This window comes from Elaeis guineensis, chromosome 8 (genome assembly GCF_000442705.2).
Source record: "Elaeis guineensis isolate ETL-2024a chromosome 8, EG11, whole genome shotgun sequence".
In the NCBI taxonomy this organism is placed as follows: domain Eukaryota; kingdom Viridiplantae; phylum Streptophyta; class Magnoliopsida; order Arecales; family Arecaceae; genus Elaeis; species Elaeis guineensis.
Window position 1 is genome coordinate 15,585,566 of NC_026000.2, and position 14,904 is coordinate 15,600,469.

The 14,904-nt window shown below is 33.7% G+C and overlaps 1 protein-coding gene across 2 annotated transcripts; it reads right to left on the reverse strand.

Annotated features, from left to right (window-relative positions):
- Positions 1 to 675: 675 nt before the first annotated feature.
- LOC105050256 (DNA-directed RNA polymerases II and IV subunit 5A) lies at positions 676 to 9,235 on the reverse strand. 2 transcript variants are annotated; one of them, XM_010930210.4, is made up of 5 exons: positions 9,069 to 9,235; positions 7,770 to 7,976; positions 5,949 to 6,128; positions 5,700 to 5,813; positions 676 to 978 (listed from the first exon to the last, which is right to left on the reverse strand). In XM_010930210.4, exons 2-5 carry the CDS (start codon positions 7,962 to 7,964, stop codon positions 853 to 855), a joined length of 615 nt encoding a protein of 204 aa, XP_010928512.1. In that variant the 5' UTR covers positions 7,965 to 7,976; positions 9,069 to 9,235; the 3' UTR covers positions 676 to 852. The 2 variants fall into 2 exon arrangements, with proteins under 2 accessions (XP_010928512.1, XP_010928511.1); XM_010930209.4 differs by having other exon boundaries at positions 7,770 to 7,989.
- Between the last annotated feature and the right edge of the window lie 5,669 nt (positions 9,236 to 14,904).

Consider the following 14,904-nt stretch of genomic DNA (forward strand, 5'->3'; position numbering starts at 1 on the left):
AACTAACATGCAACTTTCCCATCTATCTAGAAAAGGTCCCAACATTTCATGAACGCAGCTAATACCGTCAAAGAATAAACAATGTCATGGATCTGTCACAACGCATATCACATTCTTGCTCTTAACGTCAACATGTGGTACCATACCAGGTCGTATCCAAGTGGAAATAAGTATCAGCGCAATTCAAAGGATTAACCCTAATTAACAATGTATGATATCATCCTTGGCACAACATTCCATCCACAAACTTATAGAAAGGAAGCCATCAGGAACAATGCGATTTCATGGGAGACCTTCCTTGCCAAGAGAGATGCTGGCAACCAATTCAGAATTTTCTTAGCCGATAGAGTAACAGACTTGAATTTCTGAAGCAAATCAAATCATTTTTTCTGCAACGAAAGCCTTTTGAACTCAAAGAGCCGAAGGTCTGGTTAGACTGGTTTACTACCAGACGAATCTTTTTAGCGCACAATCCAGAAGAAAGCAAAAAGATGAGGTCTGGCTTTGTTTACCTTGCATGCAATAAACAGTTTGTGACTAATTAATGTTTCAATTACTGGAAAAACGAAACCACCATATCCACCATCTAAATTTATATTGACAGGATTAAGGACTCCTTACTTATTTAAGCAGCAATCAAAACCCAACGGTTATGATGGACAAACTACATTTAGGTTTACGACAGCAAACAAAGTACATGACTTCAATTACTACCATAGGAGGGAAAAGAAGATTCTACAGCATAATTTAAACATCATCAAGCTAGAGCACACAAATAGCTACATATTACAAGTCTTTAGCTTGGGTTTACCACCAGGAGCATCACCAGAGGATTTCTAGCTATGGCATGACTCATACAACATATCGATATGTCACATATCTGCCTGCAGTCTCACTGGGTCGGATGATCTTGACCACTTGTCCACGCTTCAGGCCATAGTATCTGGCTATCGGATCAGTAACTTGAATTCGAGGAAGCTGAAACACAGCCAATCAGAACAAACAATAATATTAACTAAGATCTATGATTTGAAAATTGAAAATATGCTTCAACATCAAATTTAAAATTAAAATCATAATGATCAATTACTGCAGGAACCTGTTGTACAATTTGTTCCAAGGCCAAAACGAAAGCAAAAAAAAATAAAAATAAAAAAAGAAAAAGAAAAGAAAAGATCCTGAGAGGGCTATCCATCTATCTGGGATCAGAGTTTTGTACTGGAAATGGACAAGGCATGCGACTGTGTTTTGCATGCCTACATGTGCAGGTCAGAGAAATTATATCGACTAAATAGGTCAGCATGAGGGTCAGGTTTACATCACAGCATGTCTCATTGTGGCCACCACAAACTGATGACATGTTATGAAGTTCAGCACACAAAGGCCATGTCAAGACAAGATATTTTTTTAAGAAAAAGGATGAAAAATATGAAGTGGTGGTTTAAGACCATATCAGTCACGCTATTAGGAAATCATGTTCATAACAATAAGTGCTCAAAATACATAATGTACGATCATGGAATGTAAGATTTATTGCAAAACTGATGGCCTGTTTGGATGATTGGCCCCAAAATCTCATGGCATTTGTGAATTGGACGAGTACAACTAGGAAAAATCAGCCAAAACTAGGCCTACATTCCTAAAAACCCAAGAGCCTTTACAGGGGGCGGGCCCAAATGGCCAAATCCTATAGAAAGAAAAAAAAGACCTGCTAGCCAGCCACTGCACATGCTCCAGGCTATTTGCGAATGTAAGCCTAGCCTAAACTGATTTTTTTCTAGTTGTCCCAGCCAATCCATGAATCCCATGGGATTTTGGGCCCAAGCATCCAAACAGACTTTAAAGAATCATGTCAGAGCTGAAAAAGGTTTATCAATTTGCATAGAACATCTTGGTAATACATGACTGTAGTGTCAAGTAAATGCAGCCTTGGACTCGGATTTGTCTGGAAAACATTTGCAGAACTTGGCTCACGAACCACTAATTTGACAAGGGCATGCAGAGTTGGGCTCGATCTATCAGGAAACTTGAACATACACATACACAATTCAACAGAAACCATTTAGCTGATTGTGAATGAAATAAAATACAATAAAATGAATAGGTTGTTCTTTGAATCAGAGGTCATGTAATTACTTCATGAAGAATTATCTACTCAAATTATCTAATTTTTTGATAACCATTCAAACTATTTAATTTGGACAGGCATCATTAGCAGGTTAGTGTGCAACTGCATAATCTCAATAATGTGGCTGCCATGATATTTTGTAGTGTTAAGTTATGTTTAACAGGTCATTTAGAAGATTTATTTTGAAACAACAAAAACATATACAAGTTTGCCTTGCCTCCTTAGCATATATAGGGTCCACCAGTAAGTGTGTGTGTGATCTCAAGAGAAAAGTCATTTCCACTGCTCATGTCATAAAAATCTGGACTAACTCCTTTTCTGAAGATGATGTAGCCTTTCCTTTCTGATTTAAATGAAAATAAAAGCACAGCATGCATTAATATGTCGAGTACACAGTACAGAAAGTGCACAGATATTGGACTCTTTGGTTCTTCTCCACAATCTGCAGTTCTAGCACCTCATGAACGTGAACATGACGTACCAAGTGCGCTTCTCTTTTTATTTTTTGGCCCCTATCCCCGGGGGCCAAAAAAAGAAAAAGAAAAACTCAAGCATATCAACTATATTGAAGAAATAAAGAACATCAAACTTGTTAAAAATATCCATCAAACCGCCAATTGGCCCCCATCCACCAGATCATCAATAAGTTTAATCTAACACATCAAAAGCATCTAACCATGTGCCGATTTGATGAGAACTTCTTATAAGAAAATGATGAAAACATGATGGCACAAACACTAAAGAACACATGCAAGCGAACACCCCACTAGCTCACATCATAGTTTTCCATCGACCCTAAACCCACCCAATAAAGCACACTTATTTGTGCACTTGCATATGAACGTGTGCAAGCAAACAACCCAATAATTTATATCATAGTCTTCCACCATCCAAGATAGCATCCAATTCATCATGGTTTGTCAAAGACCAGGTTATTTATTTTCCTCCACATCTTGCAAGACATAAAGGCAATTATTCTTTTCCATGTGTTGGTAATATTTGTAGCCTGACCCTAGCAGGGTAATGAAATTACAGTTCATAAATTCCAATGGAAATTCAAAAAATCAATGTTGAATTGGGTCTTAACCCCATGTTGTTTAGCAAGGAAAAACATATACATTTAAATATGCAGCCTAATTCACTATGAACAATCCCAACCACCAAAGCTTTCTCCTTATCATCCCAAAGATGGTCCCTCAAATCATGGTCATTAGGGTTGTAAACTAGAGATGTATAGATTGTCCATGTTGGAGACATTGGGTAAATGCAAGAGGAAAGTAGCAATTGCACAAGCATGCTCACATGCATGAGAGAGAGGCAAAGAGAGAGAGAGAGAACCTTATTTCACCTCTAGTCTATAGCAATCACTAGGCAATAGCCCTAAAAAGCTTCAATATATTTGTTAGATGGCAATATCTCAGAAAAGAACCTAGAAGTTCTTCACAACCTCCTCCATGATCACAAAATCAACCACTTAAACACAAAAGACACTTGTCTTGCCTCTAAGAATATGATTTACATACATACATACTTTAAGAAAATCAAGTAGGTCATACGAAAGTCAAGTACTTACGTATGTACATACATATATGTACATATACATATATATACATATACATATACATATACATATATATATGTATATATAATAGATACATGTATCTTCATTATCAAGCACCATTGTCCTCCCTTGAATGTTCACTGCTTTCCTACCTTTTCTTCTCTATTTTCCTACACAATGATCATTCTTCCTTTAAGCCTAGTTTGGATAACCTGTTGTTACATCCCTGATAGGTATAGCTGATATAAGAACAGAGTGGGCTAAGCAAAAATAATACAAAAATTGCATTTGAATAAGTTAATTTTATCCTCATTTAATCATTACCTAGTGTCAAAGTAAAGCTAACATGTGCAGGTTATTACTTGAGTAAACAGACTAATACACCCTTGCTTTTTTTGGTGATCTTTTTTTTTTTTTTTTGATAATTAAAGGTTTATTCAGTATCCTCACTAATTAGGTGGAATAAAGATGGGATGACATAGTTTTGGAGGACACCAGGGAACCACCTATGCATGGGTATCCCCAGTTTGGCCAAATTGTCGGGGTTTCAAAGTTCCACCCTCCAAAATCTCGTGTTTGCCACTTGTACCAGGGATAGGCAGGATAACTCTATTATCCAACCTCTTATCGACCCATTCCCATTAATGTTGTTCTTGCACGTTCTTCTTACCCCACCCCCACGCCCAACCCCAAAGGCAAAGTAGAAGCTGAATTCCAACTAAAGTTCATCTCCCAACTAGAGAAATTAGAAACCCGAAGCTAAAAGCATAAGCCTATTTAGTTATCGAATAATTGGTAACTGATTAAGCGATAAAGAACCTTAGAACTCCCTTCAAGACTTTCATGCCATATTTGGTTCAACTTGTTTGCCAATAAAAGCTAATCATTCTTTGCTAATTTAAACCAAACCTTTTTTTTATATGTCAATTAACTCTTCTTATATCTCGGTTCAGTTTCAAAAATGTGGATTAACTCAAGCAAGTTTCTCCTGACTAGAGACTTATCAAACAATAATTGGAAATCCTCAATGTTGGGAGGTTCTTCCATAAGAGCACCCAATATCAATAGACACACACATCATGAGACAATCATATTTATAGATTTAATTGGCTAGTGTCAAAGCCCTCTTGTTAAAAAAGGACTTTAGTGTTAACCCTTAGTGGGGCTTGACTTTAACTAACCCAGTTCATATGTTTAACCAAGCAGGTACCCTATTGATGTTTAAAAGAAAAAGAATAGCTTCATTAGTAATGATGGAAGATGCTCTCAACCAAGGATCAAACAATATTTCTAAAAGGAAATTTTAGCAATGACAACACCGAAGGATAGAAAAACAAAATATTCATGCATTTATCGGATCAGAAGGAAGAGAATCAATTTGTTACAAAAAAGAATCTTAAAGTGATAAATGAGCAATGAGGAGTGTCATGATGGTGGATGTCGATCAGAGTTGATAACTGTGGTGGCAACTACATGGGAGAAGGTGGTCCCTAGCAATAAAGGAAAACCTTGAAAACAATGGAGATAAAATGAAGGAGAAAGAATATTATTGGATAATTTTTTTAAAGAATTTGATAGGTGTCTCTATATAGGTCCCCAAGGTAATCAGCGCATTATGTCCCTTATTTCCTTTCAGAGACCTCTTACTTTGAGGTGCTTGTTGCAACGGGAGGCCACAAATATTATACACTGAAAGAAATTGAATAGACCCCAAATGCAAACTTTATCGTCTAAAGAGGTAGGTACATGAAATGTAATCGATTGTTAAGACTACTGCTGATATCTACATTTTCCACTCCAACCAATAGCCTGGCTCTTATCTGATGTGCTTCAAACTTAAATCTCAAAAGAAGAAGAAGAAGAAGAAATTCAACAGCTTCTAAACAACCAAGGCATGATACTAATCTAATGCAACTAGAATAAAGGTAGCATGCTTACAAAGGATGAAGGCATCAAAATCTACAAAAAGACATAACATTGTCTCCATAAGAAAATCAAGAGCTCAGCTACCTGAGTTTCTTTTAGAGTATAACGCTCCAATAACGTTTTCTTTTCCTCAGCCGTTAGCACCTGATGCTCAGGAACAAGTACATGCTCCTTAATGTTGACCAAAAGCTCAGAATCCTGTATTTCATTTTGTACACATCACAACAAGATCAAATATATTTTTTTGCTTTAAATAAAAACAAACAAAGGTTGACATAGAAACCACAACATGGGAACTCCATTTAACAACCCAAAAACTGGGAATAAATTCACCTGAAAAACCTCCAACATATACTTGTGAGACACTTCTGCCAGTGATTGCCTTGCAAATGGAGTCAGAGCTTGCTGAACAACTAATATTCCTCTAACAACATTCTCTGCTTTCATCCGCTCAACATATTGCTTTATTTGTTTAACGCCTACTTTTGCATCATTTGGAAAGAAAACATAAATCTGGTTCCACAAAAAAAGAACAAAAGGTGAGAAAAAAAAAAAGAAACATTTGCAAATAAGCTAGCAAGCCAAAAATGAAGTTAACATAGCCACTTCCGGGACCATGCCCTTAATTTAATTCTCCTATTATTCCTGTCCAGGAAAAAAAGCAATCAAATAAATCCCTGAAAGAAATATAACACATTAAACAAACAAAAAGTAATATCTTGGACAAGCAATTGCAATGGTGTGGTCATATGTAACAAAGATCAAATGAAATCGTTTAAAGATGAGGGCTAGGATTTATGTAGAAAGAACAGAAAAGAGGTAGTAACAATCTTCCAAGGATAGAACTAAGTCGTAGGTTGTAGGAAAAACTCCTACTGACAGAAAATGCAGACTGGTCAGTAATAGATGGCATGGCCCAACTCCAAATTGATAAAAATAAGTTTGTTGAACATGGTGACACTTTTTTGCATAGTTACTAAAGCATATGTAAGTGCTAGGAAACATAATTAGTTGAGCAAGTTTGAGGGGAATTGCTAATTTAGGAGTTGAGCGCTGACCTATTGCATCACAGACTACCTAAAACAAGCAAAACATAATAAGTGACTTTTGGGGAACGCAATAATTAACAGAAGTACTTCTCCATGTACATTCAAGAAAATTGTAGATCAAATGGAAAATTTGGCATAAATAAGAAAGTAACATACTAAAAGGGAATTTTATTGAACCCTATATGCAAAAACATTCAACTCATAAAATAATCATTTACAACTATGAAAACACTATCGAAAATACCATCAAAGAGAAATGAATAGAACATCAAATCTTATTTACTTCAAAAAAATTATGTACGTCATAAAATCATCACATTTGGAAAATGATGATGAAGATGAATTGAATAAGAAATATGGAACCAGGTTACACCTGATCACAACAATTGCATCTTTGGGGATTAGATTAGAAGGAAAAAAAAGGCATATGCATATTTCTCATCACTGGGAGCCTATGTTGACAATAAAGCATGCCCATATCCATCATTTCAGAATTACAGGGCATTCTAGAAAACATCCTGTGTCTTCTTATTGAACGATATGTAGGTTCTGCCACATAACAACGCTGAGAAGGGAGGCCACTCAATTTAGGATTTAAAACACTTTATGGGCCCTGTTATAAATTACCACTTAAAAGGATCTAAATGATCATGAATGGTTACCTCCAAGCAGAATGTAACAGACAATTAAAACAAATAAAAATAAAAGCTCTAAAGCATGAACATCACAACATAGGTAGCAGACTTTAGATTGAGAGAGAGAACCCTGTGAATAGGGAAAACCATAGATTGGATGCCTATGAAGAGGAACAGAACCATGGCAGGTCCCAGTAAACATCATAGAGAGAAAGCAAAACATCATTGAGTATGATGGGCGTACAAGGAAATCTAGTAGCCTAGAATCACAAAATAGTTATTTGGCAATCTCATGTTTTGATAAGTGTCTTGAAAAGGGCTCAAAAAAACCCAATTTTAAAGCACCATGCGATTACAGTACTATGGCAAAAAGTAGCCATAATTCAATCTCAAAATTTGATAAAGAATTCTTCAAGCAAGAATCTAAAACGTATCAAAAGTGAAATCTTTCTGAAAGGAAATGGACGGACCTGATCCGCAGGATCATTCTTCTTGGCCTTGTTGATAACCAGGTCCTCCCGCTTCACACCTTCACCAAACTTCTCTAGGAACTGGCGCTTGTTCATGTTAATTTCAAGGTCAAGAACAAGATAACCACGGTCCCTCAGCATTTGCATCACCGTCCTTCGTATCCGGAATAGCCTGCTGATATCATCTTCAGACATCTCCTCACCCTCCTAAATTCAGTCCCTTCATATTTCAAATGCGAATAGGAAAAACAAATAAATGAAAGGGAAAATTATATAGATTATTAAAAAGGTGAAGAAAAAAATTAAAGGAAAAACACACCTAAACTGATGGAAACCCAGTTCCCACAAATGGTATTTTCAGCAGCAAATTAGAGGAAAAAAATAGAAGAAAAGAGTAAAAGGACTGTCCAACCACTTCGAGGGATCTCCAAAGCCAATAGTGAAATTTTATTAATCCAGTGCTTGGATCCGTAGATGATAGCCAAAAACGAGAAAAATAACTAGTCCTACGAGTGCTAGGAAACTAGGAAAACAGAAAATTGAGACGATGGGGACTAAGAGTCTGTAGTGGCCTGGGTTTCGTATTTAGAATAGAACTGTATCATAAACCGCTATAAATTTAAACCAAAAACTTACAACGTGTTGATAATGATTCCAATAGGTAAAGGAAAAAAATCCGAGCTTGGCATGAAAAATATATATGTTGACTGAAATTGTGAAAAGAAAAAACAAAAAAACCACCAGACCAAAACATACATCGCAATTAGAATGGTGAAGTTATTAAAGGGAAACCAACTTAAAACTCTATAAATTCTATCACAGTAACCCTAACCCTAACTGCAAACAAACTTCCAAGAAAGAATGAGATAAAAGAAACCCAAACTTAGAAGTGAAAACATAGATGACAACTAAACTGGTGAAGAGACTAAAGAAAAATCCACCAAAACCCCTATAAAACCATGACCCTGGATCGCAAATACACTTCCACGAAAGCATCCGAAAAACAGATAGACAAAAAAAAAAAAAAGTGAAAACATATATGGAGACTGAAATAGTGAAGAGATTAAACGAATAAACAACAAAATTCAATCTAAAACCCTAACCGTGGACTTCAAACGGGCTTCAGAGAAAAACTATCAAAAACAGAAACAAACAAAAATCCAAACTTGGGAATGAAAACTAGAAAGCAATTTAACTGGCAAAAAATAAAAGAAAAAAATCCACGTAAATCTCCATAAATTCCATTCAACACCGCAATCTCTGGACTGCAAACAGGAATCTAACAAAAGAGTGCAATACCTCGAGTCCTTGTTATCCCCAAGCAACAGGCGGAGCAACGGCAGCCGCGAGGCGAAGGAGGAGAAGACGAGGCTTCGTAAACCAAAAACAAAGAGGCGGCCGCGAGAAAGATATGAGGAGGTTTAGAGGTTTAAGCAGATTTGGATCGGGGTTGGAGTGTGGAATCCGGGGACCACGCAGATTAGAGCCCAAGTTTTAACAGAACGAACTAGGTCTGTAAGGGTATAGTCAGATCAGGACACGCTTGACCGCAACCCAACTCGGTTTCAAATACCGATCTTGTATTGGATCCTGACTCAATCTAGTTGATGATCAGGTTGTGATGGATTGACTTCATCGAAATTGTTTTATGCCCAGCTGGTTGTTTGGATCGGGCTGGTCATGACCCACACCAAAATATTCGAATCCACATCAGGTCTAGATCTACATTCATTTATTAACAATTTAATGAAAAAATATTTATTCTTATTCATGAATGAATAAATATTTATTTAAAACTACATAGGTGGCCAATGGCCTTTCCTAATGTAGTGAGATTAATTTGAGCATTTTTCTCTTAATAAAGGAAAAAAATAAATAGCTCGAAATATTTTTTTAGGATCAATTCGGATCAAGTTCACTTTGGTAACTGATAGAAAGATCTAAATTGACCTATTTAGTGTATGCTGGTTCTCGCCACCGATCAAATTGCCGGTGCTCAAGTTGAAACGGTGGTACCCATTCAAAGAATCTCTCTTCTTGGTGTCCCTCTGCCTATCCCTAGCCCTATCCCGGAGATCACGCCCATGACTCCTGTCCCAGTCCTAGTTCCCGTTACGGTGTCCTTCCTCCTAGAAACTTCTACATCAAAAGATAGATCCCTAAATTGTGGGTCTTTGTAACCCCGTGCCGATTCGCCACCATTAGAACACTAGAAAACGGCAGAATGAGCGAGACAAAGAAAACAGGCAAAATCAAAACCCTAGAAGTTAAGACTCAAAGTCTCAAATAGATCTTGTAACCCTAATTCTCCTAATCCCATCGAATTAAACAAAAAAATCAACAGACAAATAGAGCCAAAAAGATCGATAAGTAAAAAAAATGGACAAAAATTCTAGCAAACATTGGATGGTCAGAACGTTGGACGATGCAAAGATCGAAGTTCGAGGGGAGCGACAACGATTAAAGAAGAAAGCTCTAATGATAAATTCGAACGGAAAAGAGGGACAAAAGTAGGAGAATCGAGGGACCTGACCTTGAGTAGCGATCGCTGGAGCAGCCTCTCCTCTCGATCAATCGATCGAAGGCGACGTGAAGGGTTTCAAGAAGGAGATGTCACAGGGGAGGGTTTATCCTTTTTTTGGGCGGCGATGCTTACCATGTGTCAAGCTCTGAACTCATCATGGTATATTTTTTGGGCAGCAATTTTTTTCACTTTTTACTTCGAACCAAGCCCTCTCGAAACTTCTTCTCCTCCTCCCCACTCTCCTCGCCGCCACTTCTCGTCGATCTCCACCGTCACCTTTCTCTCAATCATCACCGATGTCGGCCTTCCTCCTCCAATCTCCCTCAGGTGCTTTCCTTCCTATAGATATCTGAAAAAAAAAAGATGCCGACCTCTTCTCTGCTTTCCTTGCCGCCACCTCTGGCCGGTCTCTGTCATCTCCTTCCCATCGTCACTGGCATCGGGCTTCCCCTCCAATCTCCTTTAGGTGCTTTCCTTCCCATAGACCTCGAAAAAGAGAAAGAAATGAAAAGGGAAAAAAAGGGGGAAAAAAAATCTTTCCTCTGTTTTTTTGGGTTTTTCTTTATTTTTGCCATTTCTTCAACATTAAGCCCTCAAAACCTCGAAGAGACCAACTCACACTGCCACAACTCACACAAAGTCCCAGATGCCTGAGGAAACAACATAATCTAAACATAAGAAACCCCTCTAATCTCTCTCAAGTGCTCTCCTTTCCCATAGATCTCTGAAAAAAATAATGAAATGAAAAGAAAGAGAAAAGAAAAGGAAAAAGAATGATCGGGAAAGGCCTTACTATTTTTTTTTCATCTTTCTGCCGTTTTCATTGATTTTTTCTATGTTTTCTCTATTTTTCCTCTATTTTCCATCCTAGGAGTCCCAATCGAGGGGGGAGGCTTGAAGTGGCCAAAAGGAAAAGGTTAGACGATAAATTTTTTTTGTCTTTCTTTTTTATTTTTTTTTATTGATTTTTTCTATATCTGTCCCATTTTTTTCTCTATTTTTTTTCAGTCCTCAGGATTTCCAATCGGGTGGGAGGCTTGGAGCGATCGAACTGGCAAGCTTAGACGGTAGCTTGGATTTTAAGTTGGATATTTATATGTGACAGCGTAACAAGTATAAATATATTATTAACTAGTCGAAGCCCGCACGTTGCGCGGGATCGGATATATGAAAATTATTTTTTTCTAAATTTGATCAGATTGAAAAAAAAAATCTAAATAATAAAATAATATTCATTTAAATTGTCACTTTATATTCTCAACTATCTATATAAATAGGCTTTAGTTGTAAGAATATAATAATACCATATATTAATAATATAATTTAATATGAAGAGATATTTTTTCAGGTGACACAACAAAACTCATTTGAGAAGCTGAGTTGGCAATATTCCAATACTCCTTTACAGAGTATTGTTATATATATATATATATATATATATATATATATATATATATATATGATTAACTTAAAAATAGAGTTTCAACCGGTAGGAGTGTCAGAACTGAAATCTCTTTTGAGTTGGATATTTATATGTAAGAGTCTAAAAGATACGGATATATTATTAATTAACTTAAAAATAGATAAAATAATAGTAAGCCATCCAAAGATTTGGAACTCAAATCCTCTTAAGTCTATTCCAAATCCGAATGAATGTTAATTTTCAAAATTGAAATTCATCTTAAACTTTATAATTCATTGGTAAATAGATTCTATTTGGATTCTAATCAGATTGGATGTCCGAAAAATTCTGCTTGACTATCATCCCTAAGTCTATTACAGCATTAAATATGAGATTGTTTCATTATATTTTTGGACCGATGTATTGTACTTTAATATGATTTTTTTGGATTGAATTTTAATAATTTATATTCAAGCATATGAAATATATGGATTTATTATACATGGGCCAAAAATATTGAACAATAAAAAAAATAACATTGATTGTATAAATTGGATGACACTATTTCATCAAACAAAAAATTTTGGATTTTTAAAATTAATTTTAGGATCTTATATTGAAATATATAATAATATTTAAATTTATTATATATGATCTGAAAAACATCTAAGGATCAACATAAATAAAGTTGATAGTTTCAATTATATGAATTTACAATATATATATGTGTATGTATATATAGACAGAGAAAAAGATAGATATTTGACTTAGAAAATTGATATCTAGAAAAATAAAAATAAAATTATAGATTATATTTGCCTATTCATTTTAAGATTTAATATTTATTAATAAATAATTTATTTATGGTCTTGGGTTTATTTAAAACATATAGGATCAGATACATTTAATGTTATACTAGAGAGTGGGCTTGAAAAATCAGTAGCTTAGATTGGATTAAAAATATAGAATTCATTTATTTTTCAAATTAGGTTTGGATAGATTATTGGTTCAACTAGGATTAGTTTAATAATATTTCAGATGCGGGATGATATTTTATTATATCCAATAATTTATATATCTAAAAAGATTTTAATTAGTTAATTATTTTTTAGAAGATAAAATTTACTTGCAAGATAAGTTTAAAATCAATTGGCACTTCCTATGGTGGTGACATAAAACATGTTATAGTTGTAGGGCTATTGTAAAGATTTATAATGATGCATTTTAGCATAATTAATACGGTAAAAATGATCAACTCCCTTTACGATGGTAAAGTTGCAATATATTTTTTAATGCTATATATTTTATTTATTAATATTGAATATATTTTTTATTAAAAAATTTTGATATATATATATATATATATATATATATATATATTATCTTAAGATATAAATTAAATAGTATTGTTGAAGATGAAGCTAGTATAATAATCTTTATAATTTTTAAAAAAATAGCTTAGCAGCTAATTAGTATCCCAATATTTAATCTTACAATGGATATAAAATATGATAAATTTAGTCTAACAGTTATGATCAGAAACATCTTCAATAGTATTAACATATTTCAGATTATTTTTGATTTACAAAATTTCAATTATAGTATGTATAATTTCAAAGTCACCAACATATTTTCAAAAAGTGGATCTAAGCTTAATAACTTACAAAAAAAATTAGGCTCTGAACCTTCTTTATCTGATGTAGGACAAAAATCTATTATTTCAATAACTGAAAGATTGATTCATATTTAACTTTTTTAAAAGTATCTTCTAAAAAATTGTCAAGCATGACCAATAACATACCTCTATTATTATTTTCTTCTTTCTTTTTATTTTGCTAAAGATAATTTAATTTCAAATATTATAGTTTATTTCTTCAATTATTTTGATTCATATATATTTTGTTAGGAATCTTCTCAATACTCTAATAAATTTTTTGGTAATCGTATTTCTGGTTGAAATGAAGAGATTATGAAAGATGAAGATTAATAAAGATATTAGTTTATTAGTTAATAAAAATACTATATATTATATTATATGAAAAATCTATATATTCATAAAATATTTTGAATTTTGTTTTTGATTTCAGTTAAACCCCATCGCCGTTGTGAAGTGTGGGATTTCATTTTTATCAGGTTCAGATAGTGAATATCTATAAAATAAATCACAAATCTAAATAAATTATAATTTTAAATTTTAAATTCATCTCAAATTCTATAGAATATTATTTAACGAATTGGATTAGATATTTGAAAAAAATTATCTGACTATCATCACCAAGCCCATTGTAGCATTAGATGTAAGATTAGCTGAATGCATTTTTAAATCTATGTATTATATTTTAACATATTTTTTTTAGATAAATTTAAGAATTAATGTGCAAATATGTAAAATATTTTGATTTATTGTATGTGGATGGAAAATTAAAAAAATAAAGTAGATTGTATTAATTGGATGATCTTGGTTCATTAGAAAAAAGATTTTTTTGGGGGTTTATAAGATTAAATTTAAGACTCTATATTGAAAGATATAGAAATATTTAAATTTATCATATATAGTCTGAAAAATATTCAAAGATCGATATAAATAAAGTTGATCATTTTGGTTGTGAAATTAAAACATGTATATGCATATTTGGTTTACAAAAATGATAATGAGAAAAATAAATTTAAAATTATGGATTACATTTGTTGATTGATTTTAAGATTTATATTCATTTGAATTTAAGGTTTTGTCATTCAAATTAGATTTAATTTGAAAGAATAATTACATTTTGAGTCAAGAAAGGTATGGAGTTGCATGAATTTAAATTTTGGCATTTAGAAGAATCAGCATGCAAGACTATATTAATTTAAATTCTAGGTTTTGCCATTCAAATCAGATTTAATATTGGCTATTTTAGATATTTTTTAATTACTATAATGCATGTCAATTATTTAAATTTATAAAGGATTTTAGAGATTGAAAACACTAAAAAGAGGAAGATAAGTTTTGACGAAATTTGATGTAACCAAGATACTTTATTTGATCCGCTTTCACATGGAGTCACATGGAGTGACTAGAATAACTGAGTTTTGTTTTAGATATTCCATGGTACATCTTCTTTAAGTTGACTATTGAAATTGTTCCCATGTAGGATTGAGTATTTTGTTATTAGTTAATTACATGAATATCAATTATGATGTAGAGTAAGTCCACTTCAAAAAAATTG